Source organism: Pholis gunnellus (genome assembly GCF_910591455.1).
Source record: "Pholis gunnellus genome assembly, chromosome: 4".
NCBI lineage: Eukaryota > Metazoa > Chordata > Actinopteri > Perciformes > Pholidae > Pholis > Pholis gunnellus.
Genome location: NC_136530.1, coordinates 14,306,674 through 14,328,564, shown reverse-complemented (window position 1 = coordinate 14,328,564; position 21,891 = coordinate 14,306,674). Strand labels below are relative to the sequence as shown.

Sequence of the window (21,891 nt, the reverse complement as noted above, 5' to 3'; positions counted from 1 at the left end):
ACAAAAGCAGCTGAACCCATTCTAAAATAGAAGTGCATGCAACCGTGTATGTGAGACTTGGAAGGATACACAAACAAGATAGTCCATTAAGTGTATTCGAGTACACAGGTGCGTTGAAAAGACTGTTGATAATTTGACTGCTAATTTGAATCGGCAGTTGTCGTAAAGTGCTCGTGTGTGATTGGAGATATGTTCTGTAGCTGGACGGGCTGAATAAAGCGCTAGAATAAAGAGCCACATGACAAAAGGCAGTGATTTAGATGAGCTCCTCAGTCCGCCTCCTGCCAACTCCTCTCTGGTCCTCTTGTGTATTTGCAGGAGCTCGAGCACCAGCGGGGAGTACTGATGAACGAGATCCAGGCGGCCAAGAACTCGTGGTTCAGCAAGACTCTGGGCTCCCTGAAGAGCTCTACCTCCTCTTCCTCCAGCTCCACATCCCAGACCCCCTCCTCTCCAAAGGACGGCCCTGCCTAGAGGACCCTCCCTCCATCTCTCATTCCCCTGCAGGATGCACATTAAGAGCTGAGGAACACAAGTTGAAGAAACAAGCAGCAGAGAAATGCAGTATTCCTTTTTCCCCAGCCGCTGGCACAGCAGAGCTCCCCAGCTGCTTGGACTGCATATATCTGAACGCATGAGGAGGAAACGGGCAGAGGACTGGACCTGCCTAAACTGTTTACCTTTCTGCTTCACTGGTAATGTGACGGGAGACGGTGCATTATCAGTGAGGCTTGACGACCACTGAATTCAAAGTTCAGTGTTGTTTTTTTAATTTAATTCTATGTTTTTTTGTTGCGATCTCATTATAGGAGAGCTGAATTAACACATACAATGGCATCCCTCATGCAGGTGAATAATGTAGCTCCACCTTGTGACCAGATAATGCTACTGCAGAGTTAAAGTCAATTTACATGGATGAGATTATGTTTTAGGGAGCAACATTCAGTCTCACAATTTGAACAATATTTCAATGATAGTGACAGAGCTCCAGACGCAGAGATATTATAAGTTTGCCGCATATAAATATAGTGATCTGTATTCACCGTCTTCATCGCAGCAAAATCTCTGAAAAAAGGAATATTGCATTCAGTCTTAAAGCAAGGTCGACACAAAAAGTTGTATTTCTTTATAGTAATATAACGTAAACAATGTTGTCATATAAATATGTATAACTAATTATTGATTTTTGTAATAATCTTGTACAGTTCTTTAAGAGAAGAAAAAAACACAATGAGTTCTTTTGTTCATTTTTTTTTTTTAACCGTTTGGATTTTGAATGTCATCTCTCTAGATGTTGACGTAAGCACAGTGTGTGATCGAGTCGGTCGAATCTAAATGCTGAAGAACCAAAGTGACAACCTGCAGAGATCCTAATGTCCCTCCTGTCGTTATCTGGGTTGAAATGACTCGCGGTGTGCAAGAGCACTCTAAAAAAACTTTAGTTCCTTCTCTTGCCTGTACGTATTTAATTCGTTTTTTTTTGTGTTTCACTACATGCAGATTTCTAACATCCAGTCATCATTTCTTTTAACAGCTATGATCACAACAGAAAGCGTCTATTTTCCCTTTCTGAGTCCGTTCCATCTTTTCATATTTTTGATAATGATTCAGTTGTAATTACTATAATACAAAGCCACACATCTTCTGTGATAATGTGAGGTGCATATGTACAAGCTACATATTGACCTTAGTTGTAAATGTTCAGTTTTAAAAATGTTTTTAAATGTATCCGTCAATCTAGTTTGTTTTAAAGTGACCAAGTTGTCTCTGGTGTCTGCAAACGGTCCGTGTCGTTGGAGATGTCAGGGCTTGTGACCTCGGAGGTCGGAGATGCACTCAGCTGTGGTATCACTAGCGGTCGCTACCAGTCGGGTGCCGTGTAAGAGTAGTGAGTGAGTGAGTGAGCAGGCAGTAGATGGCAGTATAAAACAGGCAATAAAAGATGTTTTGAGAAAGTGTGTGTCACTTGAGCATACAGCCATAAGTGGGCACCCAATCTGTAATGCAGCAGAACGTGAAATTAGCCTTGGACAGACACAGAGATGCACACTCACTCGCTTACGTACACACATGTGACATGCACTTTAAATTAGATAACTCTATAGTGCAGTGTATGCTCTAAAGTATCCGTTTCATAGCACAATTCATCCCTAAATAAACACCCAGCATAACATTAATAAACAAGATTAAGTTGTGGTGTTCCCCGTCATTGCCAAACAGTTCTAAAGCCATTTGCACAGCTGTGTGTTGTGTTTCCCTTTGTCAGGTTAACGCAACACACTTTTTAATTAACTCTTTGCGCAATGAGAACAGCATATCTTCCCTGTGTCCATGGTGGACAGTTGGCTGTGTGGCGCAGTGCTAACACTTTAATTTGTGTATGCTTGACAAGTGCACGTCTCACTTAGGAGTATAGTTACTAGTTCCCACTAGTACTTTAACTAGTACTATGTAGTTAAAAAGATCTAACTGAATTGACTTTGTAGTTTTTGACTTGTATTTTTCTTTCAAACATGTGATTACATTGCTGGTTGCTATTATCTACAGTAAATGTGAGGACCACAGCCAGTGATAAAGGACACGAGGATGATTTTGCCGTCTAAGTTGACAAATACAACAATTAGCCAAAAAGTCTGTGTTTTGCTTTAACATGAATGCTAGTGCTGTGTTAGCAGGCAGAGAGCTGCAGTGTAGGTGCCAAATGTCCCGCTTTCTTCTCCTCTGGTTGTCACTGAAATCAGCCTTTGGACTCTGACCAAGCCCACGTGTACTCGTTTGTGTGCGAGTGTGTTTTTCGATGTGTGTATGTACAAGTGTGTTCTGCACTGTAACTCAAGTGGTTGAAGTTGAAATGGTTTCTTCTTCACATGGCTGCCTTTTCTGTTGATGACGGAAGCTGTTGGCTGATGAGAGGGAAGCCATCTGACAGTTTGAGTTCCGGCTGTGCCATAAGAGCCTTCCCCTCTGCTCCGTCCCCAATGGTCTTCCTCTGTGCTCCCAACGACCTGAACCAACCTCACCAACAACCATGTCATCTGATCCTATTGGCAGATGTGCTCGTTATCATTTCTAACCGCTCTGTGGAAGGAAATGCATCAATATGATGCAACGGGAGAGGAAAGATTCATTGAATCCCAGGTGTGTTTTGCATTTCCAGGAATTTCCTGCTTACCTGTTCATCATTCTTGTTGGTCACACCTGTGACAGTTGCAGTACAAAGTCGTACAACCAGTTTAATGTAAGATGATGCCACGCTGGGGAACGCTCGTCTTTTCTGTGCACTAACACAACATCTGTATTTTAAACACTATTTCAAGATGTGCGTTTGTTCAAAAGTTATCCTGAGCACAGAGAAGTTATTTTTTAACTTATTATTGTCACTGAGAGGACAGCTGCCAATGTATAATCCACTCTAATTCAACTAAGTTCAATGATGCGAAGGCAAGTTTGATAAGAGGTGTGATATGTGACAGTCCTGATACACAGAGTTGCTCCTCAGCTGGTCCGACTCCAACACTGTTTGCTGTACAATAACTCTCTGACATTAATAAATTTCAGTTTTTCTGTTCATTCATGCACTTTGAGCTTTTATTGAACAACAAAATACTGACAATAAAAGATCTACAAAGGAAGTTTCCAGATTCTACAAGACAACTTACCACTGAAAGCTAGAAGCACAAACTAGTATGCATGATTGTATCTGCTAATACTGGGAAGTTGTTCCCATGGCATCAAATACTCTTAAGAAAAAGATTGTTCACTACAAAGCTTGATGAAAAAAATAAAAATAAACTTTGAACCAGGATGCATAATGTAAAGCAGCTAAAGCTAAATCTGGGCAATGTACACTACCGTTTGGAATCAAGGTGATGTGTTTCTTCATATTAACAATAGCTCATTGTTATCAGGCATTTATCCATTTATCCATTTATCCAGTGCAACGACGAGGCTGTGAATGGGAGTAGCCATCTTGGCCTGCTGGACGATGGGTCATTTTGAGGAACTTAAAATAACGGTTTTACTTCTTTGGTTTCAACGTTGCTGAGTCGGTCACTGATTTCATCAAAGTAACCATCAACGGAGCGAAGCATCTGGATGACAGCGGTGAGAAGTAGGATGTCACAGTTCAGGTCCAACTCAAACTCTTTGCTGTAATTCTTCACCGGAACAACACAGGAGACCGGCACGCCGAGCCGAGCGCTGACCTCCTGCATCTGAATCACAAAAGCAACACAAAAGACAATGAGGGAAGTTTTTTACACCACAAGACAAATAATTGCATTAATTTAAGTAAAGTCTCATGTTTTGTTTTTTTCTACTTCTACCACAACAGAGAGGTTGATTGTGTTACATGTATGTGTTTCTGTAGATTATTACCACCGATTACAATTCAGCGACAATGTTGTTATTGTATATTTGAGCCGTTGCTGTACAACTTAATAAGATGACAAGAACTTAAAAAGTGAAATGATTTTCTGATATGTTACCGTGTGGCTTACACACAGATCAAAAAAATAAAACTGCAAACAAGCCTCTTCACAAGTGGATCTCACCATTTCCTCAATGTAGCCGCTCTTATAAATGTTCCTGATGTCCTGTGAAACAAAAGGGCAGGCTTCATCCACTTTAGTCAGCAGGACCAGCTGAGGAATACCTGGAAAGAAAAGGAAACATGTTCAGATAGTGTATCATTCTTTACTTTGAACAACCAAAAAATGTAGCCATCCTGTCTCTATCTCTAAAATGCAGTGTCTCTACTGTGTGATACTATTAGAAACCAAATGTCTATTATGTTTCATTTAAGCTTTTCTATTAAAATGTCGTTTTTTACTGACCCATCAAATTGACTTTTTTGCGAATAGCTTCCAGCTTCTGCTCCAGTTTTGCAGGCATGATGGAGACCTTGCAGGCATCAGTGACGTAGGCCACACAGTGGATTTGATCCTTCAGGCCCGGAGACTTGCGATAGCCGCTGGCCTCCGAATGCAGAGGAGCTGAGGGGTTGAACTGAGTCATACAGGTGAAAGAAAAGGACGGTTTGAGTAACAGAACAAAAGCTTTATTATCCTGCTGAATTCAACAAAAAGCTGTACCTGATAGCTGTCTGGCAGATGACCTTTGAGGATGCTGATGATGTCATCGACATCAAGGCCCGCCCCCGTGCTCTCCTCCAATCCCATGGTATCACACAAGATGATTGGCAGTGGTTTTCCTCCTCGTCCAGCTTTCATTGAGTAGGTGCGAAACTGTCAGATAATACGTAATGGAGTTTATTGCACGAGATTGTGGATGGTGAAACTTATTCAGCACAAAGACTCATTCACGCCTTTTCAAGCATTCATAAGCAGGACTGGAAAAGCATACTTGACCAGCAACCGCAAAGACAGCTTTATGTTATGCTTTATGTTGGTGAAACAGGCTGAGCGGAGAACACAATAACAACTTTTCCTCCATTTTCTTTGTTAAGGGCAGATCTCAGGCCAGATTAAAGACCTGCCTCAACAAGTCTACAGCCATGCTAATGGCTTTGTGAGGCTGTGGGCACAGCGGTGCTTTGAGCCAAATGCTGAAACGTCAGCGTGCTAACATGCTCACAATGACAATGCTAGTGTTCACCATCTCGGGACAGCGTGTTACCATGCTTTAACAATAAATAAGTCCATTTTAAAGCTGATGGGAATGAATTAGTTATGCTGAAATATATTGCTTATTGTTATTAATCAAAATAAAATTCTGACTCCATGATGACACTAGACTACAGCAAAGAGTCAGGGTATCATCAGAATTATTACAATTCATACTGAGGAGGTCTTTACAGAATTCCACCTCATCCATCCAATAGTTGTTGAGACATTTCATTAAAAACAACAAATGTAAACCCTGTGCGCCGCTAGCATCATTAAAAATATTTTGAATTTCTCGTATTATCACAGTAGTAGTGGTGTATATTATGTTGCTTATTTGTGGCTGAAAAATCAGATATGTGTTTTACAATGATATGAACTATATCAGCAGTAGCTGAAACCAGCCTAACCTGTGTGGTGACGCTGTTGGTAGAGCAGCCGGCGATGGCCTGGTTGCTGACGTGGCCTCTGAATACAGAGTTGATGGAATTGAAGAAGCTGGACTTTCCAGCTCCAACGGGTCCAATAAGCAGGACCCGAACCTGGGACACAGAGCTGGATACGGGGCAGTAGAGCTTAATACTCTCCATCATCTCTGTCCTCTTCCTGACGAAACAAGAGCAGCTTTAAAACATCTTCAACTATAATTTCCTTTTTGTCTTGACATGGTGCAGTATACTGTAACATGTTAAAAATGAGTACAGTAATAGTATTATTATATGATGCAAAGTGTTATCACATCCAGCTTACTCATTTTCCCAGACCACCGGCCTCCATGGCTTCTCAAATTCTGGGATTGCTGTTGAAAAGCAAAAAACAGCTTTTAAAAAAATATGATCTAATTGTATTCAAATATCATCCAGCGATATAATTTAAAATCTGTTACATTGTAGTTATGAAACATGAATCAAGTAAATAAATTAAAAGTGTGTTTTTCTACTTATAACAACATCTCCCTTGTTTGTTTCTTTAGTTTTCCCTACAAAATAAATATTCACACTGAACTGAAATTCAATTTTCACTACTGGTTATTATTTGTCAGTCAGTGGTAAAAATAAAACTACAGCTATCTGCCACTTAACGAGAGCGAACCTGTTCAAACCTGCTGTCTTGTAGCAACAACAATCCAGATGTATCCAGGGGTCCTTTTATAAAGAGGTCTGGTTTCTGGTAACCAAATGTATGGTGTTTGTTTATTGTGTATCCTGGCAGAACTTCAACAAAATAAGAATATTATTGAGTTTATTGTGTAAAGTGCAACACAAATATAATTTATGAAAATGGGAAAATATAAATGCTTTGCTTATAGGTTCAGTGCTGAATCTGGCTTGCCTTGTGCTTGATGTAAGACACAATATATTTCTATGAAACATGGTAAGCATTAATATTTTGTTGTTTGTATTGAACTTACCCTCCACTTCATAGACTTCACACTCGGTCAGGTTGAGGTCGTTGCCATGCATCTCTAGAGCAGTGAAGTTGTAATATTGTCCTGGATTGGTATGGACTACTGCTTTGCTTCCATTGGCAAGAACCAACGCCTCTCCAAAATATGGACCAGAAGCACCCACCATTTTCACTGCATAAACGGGGCTAGTGACTGGATATTTGAGGAGCTTTTCTCCCCTGAGGGTGAAAAGAAAGGCCTGGTCATCATTCACGTACTGCCCTGACTGACTGAAGGGTTGTTTGGTGTAGCCTCCAAACACATAGCCGGAAGCATTATAGCCCACAGACACTGTGGGACAGCGGTTGTCACATCGCTGGTGGAAGGCAGCGCCTGTGAAGCCATGGATGCTGGCCTTGTACAGCAGCTGGAGTTTGACTGTTCCCAGCTGGACGCAGATGGTTTTCTGCTGGCTGCTGGTTAGCATGGAGCTCATTCTAGATGGTTGTTCTGCTGAAGTTCCTGACTGGTGCCTTCGAGGTGTCTAAAAACAAAACAAAAACAGTTGCATGGTTGTAGGTTTGAAGCCGTATATCTAATTTGAGATGACCCATGGGGTAAACTGGATTCATTTACCATGATCCAAGATCCAAGTTGAGACACTTAATCAGCTTTCTCAAGTTAAATGTACCTGGCATTTGAACCAGGTCTTGGAACACACAATAAATCAGATATACTGTACTATATACAAAATATATGACCCTAAATTAATTGAGTCGCCCTAATGAGTCGAGAGTGGTGGAAATAGTAGGCCTACATATTTTTTTCTTATTCAAATAATTTTCTTCAGTTGTGTTCAAAGATAGTTATTTACTATGTATTTCATTCATGCATGTCAGTAGACTTACACCAGTAAGTGAACGCATCACCTTTCAAATGCACCTCACTAAACATGTAGGCTTAAACACTGCCATTGACACATTATGCAAATATTTTCAGAGAAGACCTATTCTAATTAAATGATGTGCAATTGAAATGAAACAGTCATAATTATACATTACAGTAACTTAAGAAACGCCCAAACTAAAGATTAAACGTGAAAGCTAAACAGTCAGTCATAGGTACAGATCCAGCCATGCAGCATTTATATTTAACTTTATAGTGCCCATTGGCATATTAGTCGTAAAACAAGAGTTTTTGTCGAAGAATTGCAAAAGGATATGTACAATATATATATATATATATATGTACAAAGTCAGGAAAAAAACAACTCACTTTCCAGGAAAGACGACGGTGAGTACTGGATGTTAGCAGCTGTCAATAGCCCAGCAGACACAAACAGAATGAAAAAAACCGAAAGTACTCAGTTGTTACCTTCAATATAAAAGAGTTAAAATGAGTCTTAGCTAATTTAGATTATTACCGGATGTCACGAATTTGTATAACATTTCAACTCCCATAATCACATTTTAGCATGATAATATTGCATTCACAAACTAATTTTTCTTTTAGACTACTTTAAATAAATGTACACTTGATCACATAAATAACCCCTTTATTTTGAAGGTAAATACCGGAAGTTAAAGACATATTCTTGCTGATTTGACTGAAATAACTTTTAACTTTCGTTTTCCCTTAACCCCGACATGATGACGTCTATAGAAAACATTACATTGCCTACATTATGTGAAATAATGTGCGCAGACCACAAGTTATCAAAAAATGATAATAATAAAAATATGACTGGAAAAATGTCGAAGAAAATAAAAGAAGTCATAGTTTAATATGTCGAAAAAAACAAAAGAGGAATTGTATAATATTAATATAAATCTCGTAGTATAGTGGCCTATGTCAGGAAAAGTCACATATAGTATCTCGAAAAAAGGCATTCTTTAGTATGTTGACAAAAGTGATAGTATAGTACATCAAAATATCGAGAAAGGTCCCAAAAAAGTCGTAGAATAGTATGTTGCAAAAAAAAGACATAGTATAATATATCGAAAAACTGTCAAAGTTGAGTATGTCAAAAAAAGTATTGTATGTTAAAAAATATGTATAGTATGTCCAAAAAGTCATACGGCTACTATACTATTTTTCGGCGAAAAAAGGAAAAGAAGTCAAACTTAAATAAGTCGAAAAATGTTGTAGTATAATAGGACGAAATAAGTCTTAGTATAGTATGTAAAAAAAAAGCAAGCATGTAGAAAAATGGCATTATAGTAAGGACCTAAAAAAGTCATGGGATAGTGTAGCCAGGTTTGCACACCGTTGCTAAAGTCTTTGAACGTTTTGAATGCGTGTTATACAGCACAAGTGTTTGTTTGCAAATAAAACTACAAAACGCAAGACCCTACGGGGTCCGCGGAGGTACTGCAGGGGGTCCGCGAAATCTTTGGTTGATTAGACAATTGTTTTTTCCAAACATGAATCTGTCCGTTATTTTAATAGTTCAGTATTGTATGCAAGATAACAGTTATGTTTATGCATGGCAGTGGCACTAATAGGCCATCAATCATTTTCGTTTCCACAAATATGTTTAAAATAAAAACGTCAATTTTAATAGCTTGTATGCATGACTATCATGCAATTGACAGACAATGTTGATATTGGCATTGGTATCAGTTGACAAGGTATGTTTATGAATGGCAGTGGCACGGCCACCCCACTGAACCTTGCACATGTTTAAAATAAAAACATGAATATATGAACCTGTGTATTATTTGAATAGCTTAGTATTGAATGCAAAATAAAGAGGTATGTTCCATAGTAATGTATGTCGAAAAAAAGGCAGAGTATAGTATGTCAAAAAGGGTCCTTAAAAAGTCATAGTATAGTATGTCAAAGAAAGTCAATAAAAAGTAATAGTATAGTATACCGCTGAAGAACCGTAGTATTCTTTTTTCGAAAAAGGTCCTAAAAATACAAAGGAATTGTTATGGTGAAAAAGTCAATATATGGTTTGTCAAAAAACTCAAAAAGTCACTGTATAGTACATTGAAAAAATTCATAATTCAGCATGATAAAAAAGGTCCTAAAAAGTCATAGTACAGTATGTCGAAATAAAACAAAAGTCAGAGTATAGTATGTCTAAAAATAACATTGTATAACATGTCATCAAAGGTCTCATAAAAGTAACAGTATAATATGTCGAAAGAAATCATAAAAAGGTAATTTTATAGAATGTCAAAGAAAGTCATAAGTCATAATATATTGCTGAAGAACCATATTATTCTTTTTCAATAAAAGCCCTGAAAAAGGGTTTATTAAGGTGAAAAAGTCAATATATGGTTTTTCAAAAAACTCATAGTATGTCGAAAAAAACTCATAAAAAGTCACAGTATAGTGTATCAAAAAAGTGATAATATAAGTCATAATATATTAAGTATGCAACCCAGTGTAAATAAGTTTAGCGCCTGCAGCTATGACAGAGAAAGTCTGCCAGCTAACTTTCCATGTGAAGTAATAAAGCATGTTTGCTCCAAGTTAGTAACTCTGCATTCGAACAAAGGAGCGACTGGTTTCCTACGACCTGCAACAGGAACACATCACAGCAAAGACTGCAGAACAACAACTCTTGCCAGTCTGGCTAACAAGGCAGCATGTCAAGTAGCCCCTCACTCTATACTCTATACTATACGTACTATAGTACAGTGTAATACTACACGGCTAAGCAGGACTTCTGTCATTGAACGTGTATTGATTTTTGTTTAACATTATTGACTGAGCATTATCATTATCTTCAGTGCATATTACTCCTGTGACAAAATAAATGAATGTCATAACCATTTAAAGTTTTAAATTTACTGAAATATAAATGTGGTTTTGTACAGTTCAGGGAAAGGGTTGCTATGATATACAGTGAAGAAATGAATTTATGTGTCACAGCAATCCTTTTAAATCTGAGGTCCAGTATTAGGGATCATCTTGTTATATTTGTTTTTAAGAGAAGATGATTGAATAAAATATTTAAATATTAATCAGACAAGTTTTTGATATTTATTTTAGTTTAATTAATTAATTAACAATTCATGATTTGTTATATTAATCAGGACTTTAAAAAAAAGAATCTTTTAAATAATCGATTAATTGTTAAGATTACTCAAAGAAAGGTAGCAGCCCTACTTTATAATGGCCTTAAACACAGCTGTTCACGTGGAGAGGAAGCTCCATGGGCTTCTGTTTGGACCATGTTTGTTTATGCTCATGCCTGGAGAACATGAGGGAGAAAAAAGACGCATCCACACTGTTGCTGATTTAAACCCGATGGGTACATTTTGCACATACTCTCTCGTCCATATAAACACATACACACTCCCTTTAGGTTTTCTTTAATTAAGTATATTGAGTTAGATTACATATTGTTTGTGTAATTGTTATTATCTATTAAATAAACGCTTTTGAATATGTATGCTGGTCTGTTTAATGTTGCCCCAAGGCGAAATGAATGCAACTTAAGTTCTGTTATTCACTACAAATATTTGTAGCTATTTTAATTTATTCTAAGCCGTTGCACCTACAGTGGGAATACATGTACACGTACACACACGTTAAACACCAAAGACTAAACAAAAGTGGTCGATTTCAATGACCATCTGTGCGCCTGGCAGTCAAAACTTGCAAGGAGTGCTAAAGCAAATACTAATGTAACACCAAAACTGTGTGCATGTGTGTATATACAGTATATATATCAAGGAATCACCTGCCGGTAAATAGATGGATCATTGTGATGGACATCATATTACAGTTGGACAAAGTCGTATACATCCAATGCATAAATACTTTCTATGCTTTGATTTCAATGTCGCTGAATCGGTCACTGATTTCATCAAAGTAATTATCAGCGAAACGAAGCATCTGGATGACGGCACTAAGCAGCAGGATGTCGCAGTTCTGATCCAACTCCAACTCCTCGCTGTAATTCTTCACTGGAATGACACAGGACACCGGCACGCCGAGACGAGCGCTGACCTCCTGCATCTGAATCACAAGAGACAACAAAGAATTGTTTGTGATGTACTACATTTTGTTTAAATTTGTAAGTTCAACATTGGAAAAGTTGATGTTATATTGATGGTGTTTGTTTCGGTTGACTATCCATTAAAAGACAAATAACTTTTAAACAAAAAACAGATGACATAAAATATAAAATTTTATACATCTTCAATTCAACACCATCAAGTCCATTGAATGTATCTGAACTAGATAAATCAATTAAAACACATTACAACTCTAGAGTACAACAAATCGTCTTTCCCTTCTGTATAAAATTCTAAAATCCTCACCATTTCCTTAATGTAGGAACTCTTGTAAACGTTGCTCACGTCCTCGGTCACCAAAGGGCAGGCTTCATCAACTTTAGTGAGCAGGACCAGCTGAGGAATCCCTGGAAACAACAGAGCAGAAAGAACATTTCCAAAATGCTGTTGATTTTAACTTATCAGGCTGTCAATTCTAGCACTTCTTAAATACTTTACTTTTGTGTTGCAATTTAAATGGAGCTCAAGCGCAAGTTCAGTCAGGAAGACACTCACTCATAATCTGTCTCTCCTCTCCTTGGAATTACTCTATCAGCTGATTGGGGGCGTGCACTTTTAAGTAACCAACCAGATTCGGCACAGTTTCCTTAAGCCAATCATATCGGTGCAATCAACTTTAAAAGTGTTCTCTCTGCTGCTGTCAGTTGTCATTTCAGCTAAGCAGGCGTGACCCTCCTCCACCCCAGTCACCTCCAGTCAGCATCTCAATCATGCTCCTGATTCATCATCAGATTGCAGCAGCTCTCTTCACCACCACCACCAGTGTCTGGACTCCAGGGGGGATTAGGCCTATTGGACCTCAGTATCCCTACCCTCGGTGATAGTACTTCATGATGGAGTCCAATCGCCAAAGACTTTGCACTTTTCATATTTGCATGTGTAATAAATCATTGTTAAACTATAAAACAAGTCTCTCCTGATTGAAATGTTTCTTCTAAAACTGAAGCACAAAAAACTGACTTTTCTTGAAACATTTACTTGGCTACTATGTCTTTGTCTAAACTCATTCCCTCGTTTTCACATTCACTGTTCCCTATATAACAGACGCTGTGTCGTTTACTAGTCATCTTGCGTTGTCACGTGAATAATTTTCACACTGATAAAATACGGGGCATTTCTTTGAAGACCGTCGGAGGAATTTAGTGTATATTCTATGGACACTACTGTCTTCCTCCATTGTAAAAATGTTGACATACATTGTCACGCTTGAGCACTTGCTATCAGAAGTTAAACTCTCCATGATTTTTACAAAAACATTTACTTTGTGAACACAGAACAAAGCTCCCATGAAACCACCACAAGTTCGAGCATGCAGCTGAGAGAAGCATTAGTAGAAATCTACAGTATGTCTACAGTATGCTTGTCATACTTTGTTGAGATTAAGAACACATACAAGAGTGTGCATATACAGTACAATATGTCTTCATTATAATGATGTGAGACTACATTTTACTGACCCATTAGGTTGACCTTTCTGCGGATAGCATCCAGCTTCTCCTCCAGCTTTTTGGGCATGATAGACACCTTGCAGGCATCAGAGACGTAGGCCACACAGTGGATCTTGTCCTTCAGAGCTGGAGATTTACGATAGCTGTGGACCTCCGAATGCAGAGCAGCGGACGGGTTGAACTGAGTCATACAGGTGAGGGGAAACACAGGGACAGTTTGAGTTAACTTCAACCAAATCAATATCTCACACATTTAATATCCTGCTCAATGTTACAAAAAGCTTTACCTGATAACGGTCTGGTAGATGACCTTTAAGGATGCTGCTGATGTCATCGATATCAAGCCCCGCCCCAGTGCTTTCCTCCAGTCCCATGGTATCACAAAAGATGATCGGCAGAGGTTTTCCTTCTCGCCCAGCTTTCAAAGAGTAGGTACGGAACTATCGAGAACAAAATGATTGAGTGACAATCCACAAAATTGGGACCGAGTAGGATTTTCATTTTGAAATCAATCAGTGGAAGGAACTAACCTGTGTGGTGAGGCTGGTGGCAGAGCAGCCAGCGATGGCCTGACTGGTGACGTGGCCTCTGAATACAGAGTTGACTGAATTGAAGAAGCTGGACTTTCCAGCTCCAACTGGTCCAATAAGCAGGACCCGAACCTGGGACACAGAGCTAACTGTGGGTTTGTACATCTTAATACTCTCAATCAGCTCCTGCCTCTTCCTGTAGAAACAAGAAAAGATTTTAATTGAGTGAAAAGGTTGTTTTTTTTAGCTTGGTTGTTAAAGAGTTGACCTCTGTGATGGTAGCAGTCATGGTTGCAGATAAAATTAAGAAAATAAGTCAAGAATTGTGCTTTAAATTGAATAGGACAGTACGAATGGCCAACAGTATCATTGCATAGTATTATGCAGAGACATCAATCACATCAATTTGAAAGCTGGACCAAAGTGTTTGATTTCATTCAATTACAATTAGGCCAAATAAAAAGCCTCAAGTTGTAAGTACAGTCTGGACAGTCTTTTTCTCTCAACGCCTCAATAAGTAGATCTTGCCGGTCACCGAGGCAGAGGTCAGGGATCTTGGGCTTAAAAAGGTTGGTGACCACTGCTGTAAGTCATTATAATGAGATACTATCTCAAAATAATGACTTAACATCTTATGATTATGGCTTAGTATCTCATAATTATGAGTTACTATCTTATAATTATGAGATACTAAGTCATAATTATGAGATACTATGTCTTTATTTTGAGAACGTTTCTCATTATAATGATTTAGAGGGTCTTTATTTTTTCAACACAGTGCAGGAAATGGGCTTCCATACTGGAATAATCTTGCCTTCAAAATAAAACTGAAGTTTGTCTCTAAATAAACTAATTTAGCCAACTGTATTCTGAACACATACTTTTAGATTAAAACAAATTCAGAGTGAACTCAGTAGCCAGTTTAGATACTAATTCCATTCTACAAACCAATATTAGGCACACAATGTGCCTCGTAGCCTATACGTCGTATTGTTGACAGAAGACCTGCTGACACAGTCCTATTACAGCAGACTGCTCCTCAGCTGGTCCGTCTGCTGTATACTAACTGTCTGACCGGCATTAATACATTAGTAGACTTTAGTTTTAACTGCAGTGAAATCATGTATAGTTTGTAATTTACCATATGTCATTTGTAAAACCTGTAAGTGATTTGGAAAAAAACATAAGTAAATTACAGTATTTAACGTAAAAATGAAAGAAACACCTTTTATAAAGTAATCATTTTCTAACAATATAATTACAATCAATATGAGGATCAGCTCACTGAGTTTCTGAAACCAGATACTAGAGGCACTACATGTCCCAGTATTCCAAGGGGTGCTTGGGAAACTCAAGAGGAGGAAGTGCACAGTGAACTAGAACTAGACAGGATCACCTGACAGTAGATGGATGTATGCATGGATGGATTATTGTGATGGACATTTCATTAAAGTTGGACAAGATATAAACATCCGATGCCTAAATACTTCATATTATTTGGTTTCAATGTTGCTGAATCGGTCACTGATTTCATCAAAGTAATTATCAGCGAAACGAAGCATCTGGATGACGGCACTAAGCAGCAGGATGTCGCAGTCCGGGTCCGACTCCAACTCCTCGCTGTAATTCCTCACTGGAACGACACAGGACACCGGCACACCGAGCCGAGCGCTGACCTCCTGCATCTGAATCACAAAAGACTTAGATGAGAGTAGTTAAGGCATTTCTTTTTTTATAGACGACAAACAACTTTAAAAACTTTTGTGAAATCACAGCAACATTTTTCTTTTAATTGTCTTGTCAACATTGGAACGTTTGATTGTTATGTATACAGGCATATCATTTAAACAATCGTTAAATGACTAATACATACAAAATATATTATTATCTGGGACGTAGGAGCTGGAAAAGGTTGATTGGGAGAGGAACATCTGGACTACCTAGCTAAGCCTCCTGCTACCTGTCTCCAGATAAGTGGCAGAAAATGGATGAATGGATGGACATTACAACCCTAGTACAACACAACTTATAGAGTGTTTTTCTTCAGTATAAAATTCTAAAATCTTCACCATTTCCTTAATGTAGCCATTGTAAACGTTTCTCACATCTTCCATACATGTTACTCTATAGTGAAAGATTTTGACTAAATGTCATACTTCAGTAGTATAGCAGCAGTTGATATAAGATGTTGAAACCTTCATGAGTTTTAAAAGGTTGATGTTTACTTTATGAGAACGGAAGAAACTACAGCTCCCATTATAAAAACTACAAACCCGAGCATTAAGCTGAGAGTAGCAGTACCAAGAATTCAGCCTTTACAACTTGAAAGCTAGTAGTTTACAGCAGTGATTCTCAAAGTGGGGTCCGTGGCCCTCGGTCAGGGGTCCCACGAAATAATTTGGTCTTAATTATAAAATTGTGCTGTTTTATTAAAAACAAATGCATCTCTACAGATGGGGAACATTTGCCAACAAAACATATTGTATCCATTACTCCCACCAACGGTAACTTTGGGCCAGTTATAACTCTGATATGATTGTGACACAGCAAGAAGTTGTTTATTTTTAAGTTGAAGCACTTACTGATAGTCAGCATTAGACTGAACTGAACTAAATTTGAAATATATGGATTTATTAGGACTATTGCTAATGTTCATTTTCTAAAAGCTGAAAAATATATCTAAATGCTTAAGTTAGGTCCAAATGCAATTTGACAAAAAACATCCCTCTGTTTAAAGGTGTATAAGTGATATCAATATGATTCAAGGTCAAATGTTGTTATTTTTATCACTATGAAACAGGTCTGAAGTATTTAGGTTGAAAAGTTTTAGAATACAAAGAGTTACAATGGCATCTAAGAGTATAAATGTTAGTAAGCAATATGCTTAATCTGTGTTACGATTAAGAGGGGCTCCTTTTTAAAATGTTCTCCCATGAGAGGGGTCCCTGGCCAACAAGTTTGAGAACCTCTGGTTTACAGTGTTGATCAGTGATACAGTAAATGTACAACTTCACTACCAGTAGTTTTGTAGCGAGACCGGGACACCCCTACTTGTCTTAAAACTTGAAGAGTCAAAGTGCTGTGGAGACATTCTTGTGTCACAGGATTGACCTTTCATCACCGCAGGGAAGTTTTGAATAAACTTTCTCAGAGACTCTTCTCACCAGATTGGACTTCTACACCCCAGGTAGTAAAAGTGGCAGATCTGATGATCTCCTGCCCATGTTTGGGGCTCTGCAGCCCTCAGAGAAAGATCATTAGACAAGACAACGAAGTTAACAGCAGGAAGTGGAAATACCCAGTGACCTCCAGAGGTCATTCCAGATGTGAGACACATAAGAACAGACCAAAGAGGAATGTTCTGCAAGAGACTGTGATAACGTGCTTCAGGAAAATTCATTCAACAAACGTGAATTAATTGAGGACGTTTTTAGGAAACCCTCTTTTACTCCGTCTCTGTCTGTCTCTCTTTATGTCAGAACACACACACACACACACACACACACACACACACACACACACACACACACACACACACACACACACACACACACACACACATTCGACACAGTGATGCATCATGTGTTTGGCAGTTTAATGACATAAGATGTGGTACTGTGACAATGACAAATAATTTACAACAGGGTTACAGCAAGGATGTTATGATAGCTCTCGCCATACATTCTGTGCTGCTGGCAAATGATTTGGATATATACTTCAATGTGTGGGAGTGCTCGAGACGATGCTGCTTAAAACAACAGAGACATGAAGTTGGGAGATTAGATTTTAAATGGAGCAAAGCTACAGCCTGAATGAAAAAGGATAAAATCGACAGTGGACTCTCATGCAGGCACATTTCAAAATATATTTCTACATTACCATTCCTTTGTAGGGTAATACCAAAACATTTAAATGTATTAGCTACATAAACTACACCATCACTTGACTACACTGTACTAGCGCAACTCTTGGCCTTAGAGCATATGCACCCTATGTTCTATTAGCACACACAAAGCCAACATCAGAGGGTTATATTGACACTAGGGTACTAAAACATAAGCTTGGGCATTTCGTTAGCGTGAATGCTTGGTCCTGTGAGATTGGTTCGGCCTGACTTGCCCCAGGTTTAGACTGGCTTGACAACAACGGAATGAAGATAGCAAAAACACTGGTATCAAAAAGAAAGGTGAAAACATTTAATGCACATTACAGAATTGAAGGTACTGAAACAATAAAGCCAGTTAAAAAGGAAACACACAGAGGTAGATGCACAATAAATAGGAATGACAATGTCGGTGCATAAAGCCGTGTGCAACTATGTGGTTGCAGTAAATGTGAAATGAACTAACAAATATTCTTAAAATAAAGTGGCACTGGTGTGTTAACAGATAATCAATAGTTGCTGTGGTTTGTGTCATTATAAACAAATGTGGAGTGTGTTATTTTCTGCCAGAAGCTTCTTGACTGTCTGTTCCACTGACAGTTTGCGTTCGTCTACTTAAATACTGTAGCCTGCAGACACCTCACTACAGTTTGTGTCTATATAATTGAGTAAAGATTAGCTTTATTATGTCAGAACAGGTCCATTGAAGTTGCTTCACATGACATTTCTTATTTCTTTAGCTTTTTGCATTTTGAATTTAACCATTAAAACATCTAAAACCAAACAAAAAACATGCTTAAAAAATTATCTAAATCTTCGGAAGACAGCAGCTGAGGTGAAAGGGGTGGAGTATTAATAAAACAGTGCTGATGGCTGATGGAAAGATTTGGAATAAAGACCTCAACAGGACCTGCTTCTGTGTTTTATCACTTGTCACGTAGATGCCTGGATTTGGTGGTTACGTTTCTTACTTATCTCTGGTCTACATTTTCGTTTTCCAACGGTTTAGAATGTCAAGTTTTTCAATTACTGCACAATGTTTCATACTTATGGAGGAAAAAGCAAGTTATATATCTAAACTAAAATTGTAAGTAATCACATCAAATACAAGAAGCTGTGCGGTGTGCTTAAAGTCATGACAGGAAAAACAGGAGTACATATGCTGCTCACTGTGATGTATGTATAATGTTTGTTAGATAAGCATGTCTCTAGAAGTTATTGTAAGCTATGACCTCCAGGAGGATAACCCGCTGTAGGACCGACGCTAGCAGCTTCAATCACATTGTGGGTTTCTACCACAGACTGTGTATAAGAAGGTTTCTACTCGTCACAAACATGAATGGCAATAGGAACAAAGCAACACTGGTATCAGTCTGTAGGTGCAACTGAAGCAAAGTCAATATCAAAAATAAAGCAAATCCAAAAGGAATGTGAGAAAAGAAATGGCTTCATGGAAAACTTGGGAGATTACTTTTTTTTCCACTCATGACAGTTACACCATCAGTCACATCTTTACAACATTAAGACACTAAGTTAAGGATGGAATGGTCGACGTGTTTTCTCTGGGAGGTAAAAATAGAAATGGGGACTTGAATAAGAGGAGTTAATAATGCTTTCAACTGCCAAAATAAAGGAAACATCAACAGTGTTTGTCCTGTTCAACTTCAGTACAATATACTTTTGACTGAGATTTGCCTTGTTGATCACTTCAGAAGAAACCCCCAGACTATTTAGTCTCCCATCATCTACTGTTTGGATTCCGTTGTTTTGGCAGTTAGCTGCGAATGGCAGAACATGATATAACACTGCAGTTTGTCATCAGGACGAAGCAGAGCTGCTTAGTGTTGAAGCAGCTCAGGTCTTCAGCACAGAGTCGTACGTCAGGTAGACGTACTGAGAAACCTCTGGAGCCCGACACTTGAGAGACAGCTGTGGAAACAGAGAGAGAACACAGAGTAACGATGGGAGAACCCTTTTACTCAGAAATAGGATCATTCAAGAGCCTCGTCAAAGCTGTCGTGAAACAGCTTACTGTACTTTTGAAGGTTTTGCAGGATCGCACAGGGGGTAAACAGTAATGATGGTTCTACACACGTTTGATTCTGTATTTAATCATAACCTTTCCCAAGAAAACCCATGGGTCATTAGAGCCATCACACAATTTGAACCACCATTCAAATATGGGAGAAAAAGTCAAAATTCAAAGTTTGCAGCAGGCTGTGCCTTCTACTCCAGGGAGAGCATTTGAAAATCTTTGTTAACACAGAATAAAGAAAGATTAGCTAGCTGACGTGCTGAACCAATAATAACAAGAACATATCGTCTAAGAAGTTATGAGAGGACTCATTTTTGATCAACACAAAAGAGTAAACTGCAGTGTATTTAGGTAGATACTAAAACCAATAAAAGTAATCACTGTTCTGGATGATCATCTACTGTGAGTGTGTGTAGTGCAGAAACAATTAAGTAGACAGCTGAAGGAGGGTTTATAGAGTTTTACATAACATGGATTCAAAGCTTCAAACAATTAGTCGATTAGTTTGAATGTAAGAAAAATAATCTGCAGCTATTTTGATAATCTATTAATCGTTTTAGCCATTTTTCAAGCGAAAAAAGCCAATTATTCTCTGGTTCTACCTTCTTCAATGTGAAGACCGGTTGTTTATCTCTGTATTACATCACATTTAAATTAATATATTTGGGTTTTGGACTGACTCAGGACAGAACAAGACATTGGAAGACATCACTGTGGACTTTGGGAAAGTATGAATATTAATTTTGACTACTTTCTGTTGTTTTATAGACTAACAACCTATTGATCAAAAACAGCATTGATAAATAAATCGAAAATTAAATAAATAAATGTTTGTTGTAGTCCTTTGTGGAATAAATTCTGGTTCCAATTCTTCTCATTATATAGCACAAGTGAACTCAATCTACTTTACATTAAAAAGCCATTAAACACTAAATATATGTATATAAAACCTAAAAACCTGTTTCACTACCTATCAGAGACGCAGCTATAATCTACTACATGCAGGCACTTCACCAAATACAACCACGAATCACTCAAAAATGTTTGTCCAGGTTTAATTGTGATCAATAAAAATAACAACAACAAAAACTTGAAATTCTTTGTTATTTTCTTTCCCTTTCTTACCAACTGAGCTGCATTGGAATTCTACATTAAACCTTGTAGATGTCACCTGGACACAGATATTCATCAAACAAGCATGAAGCACAGCTGAAGGCCCAATAGTGTAATAATCCTCTACCGTGTAGTTGGGGTTGCCGGGCTGAATGCGGAGCTCAGCTAAGATCCAGATGCCGTTGGTTAGCTTGAGGGACTGGTAGAGCATGTCCTGGCCTTCCACATTCCTCTTGGCCTCTTTTTTTATTTATTTAAAAAAATGCATTGTTAATGTTTCTCCATTTTCACTTTCTAACTGTGTTCTTCTCTGCCTTTTGCTGGCACAGTGCAGCATTATAATGTGTTGGGCATATTACTGTAATCTCATGATCAGTGGAACGATGTTATAACATTGGCAGGAATGTGTATTTCTTCACATGCAAAAACCACAAATGTCAACCGCATGGCGTTGCTAGATAAAAATGAGGTGATCACCTAAAGTCAGTAGGATAGATAGGACCAAAGTTCAATCCATCCAACAGTTGTTGAGATATTTCAGTCTGGACCAAAATGGTGGCTTGACAGACAGAACAACATTGCCAACCAGAAAGCAAAGAATAGTTTTGCATTTATTCCTTAAAATGTTTGACTTTAGATCAATATGAATAGTTCATAAAAACAACCTAAGGGCATTTCAATAGGTAAAATCATCCAGATGACTGAGAGGGAGTCCATATCAAGCATTGTATGCTTGTGTATTTTATGCATTGTATGAATTGTTTCAGTGCCACCTATACAAATATACACACAATTCAAATAAAGCACTAAACACTAATTTGCATATTAAGAAATT

The 21,891-nt window shown here is 38.2% G+C and overlaps 3 protein-coding genes across 3 annotated transcripts in view; 1 reads left to right on the top strand and 2 right to left on the bottom strand.

Annotated features, from left to right (window-relative positions):
- rabgap1l (RAB GTPase activating protein 1-like) overlaps positions 1 to 3,570 on the top strand; it is a 102,992-nt gene extending 99,422 nt beyond the window's left edge. The window contains exon 26 of the mRNA XM_079157987.1: positions 319 to 3,570. Coding sequence (XP_079014113.1) covers positions 319 to 474 — 156 coding nt within the window. The 3' untranslated portion in view covers positions 475 to 3,570. The remainder of the gene's footprint in view (positions 1 to 318) is intronic.
- A 2-nt stretch (positions 3,571 to 3,572) lies between these two features.
- Positions 3,573 to 8,340, bottom strand: LOC306694933 (interferon-induced protein 44-like). Its single transcript, XM_079157988.1, has 8 exons — positions 8,287 to 8,340; positions 7,036 to 7,555; positions 6,375 to 6,423; positions 6,035 to 6,230; positions 5,094 to 5,246; positions 4,836 to 5,007; positions 4,554 to 4,654; positions 3,573 to 4,214 (listed from the first exon to the last, which is right to left on the bottom strand). The coding sequence occupies exons 2-8, from the start codon at positions 7,505 to 7,507 to the stop codon at positions 4,005 to 4,007; spliced, it is 1,353 nt and encodes a 450-aa protein (XP_079014114.1). The 5' UTR covers positions 7,508 to 7,555; positions 8,287 to 8,340; the 3' UTR covers positions 3,573 to 4,004.
- Positions 8,341 to 11,011: 2,671 nt separating this feature from the next.
- On the bottom strand, positions 11,012 to 14,215 carry LOC306695261 (interferon-induced protein 44-like). The gene is made up of 5 exons (XM_079158462.1): positions 14,026 to 14,215; positions 13,783 to 13,935; positions 13,505 to 13,676; positions 12,294 to 12,394; positions 11,012 to 11,988 (listed from the first exon to the last, which is right to left on the bottom strand). Exons 1-5 carry the CDS (start codon positions 14,188 to 14,190, stop codon positions 11,794 to 11,796), a joined length of 786 nt encoding a protein of 261 aa, XP_079014588.1. The 5' UTR covers positions 14,191 to 14,215; the 3' UTR covers positions 11,012 to 11,793.
- Between the last annotated feature and the right edge of the window lie 7,676 nt (positions 14,216 to 21,891).

Bases quoted from the DNA above. Each gene is read 5' to 3' on its own strand.
- LOC306694933 (XM_079157988.1), bottom strand. From the start codon at position 7,507: ATGAGCTCCATGCTAACCAGCAGCCAGCAGAAAACCATCTGCGTCCAG. The intron at 5,008-5,093 runs GTACAGCTTTTT...TGTATGACTCAG, and splicing joins ATCTGCCAGACAGCTATCAG to TTCAACCCCTCAGCTCCTCT. The intron at 4,655-4,835 runs GTCAGTAAAAAA...TTTTCTTTCCAG, and splicing joins CAAAAAAGTCAATTTGATGG to GTATTCCTCAGCTGGTCCTG.
- LOC306695261 (XM_079158462.1), bottom strand. From the start codon at position 14,190: ATGTACAAACCCACAGTTAGCTCTGTGTCCCAGGTTCGGGTCCTGCTT. The intron at 12,395-13,504 runs GTCAGTAAAATG...TGTTGTTTCCAG, and splicing joins CAGAAAGGTCAACCTAATGG to GGATTCCTCAGCTGGTCCTG. The intron at 11,989-12,293 runs GTGAGGATTTTA...CTTGTGATTCAG, and splicing joins GTTCCTACATTAAGGAAATG to ATGCAGGAGGTCAGCGCTCG.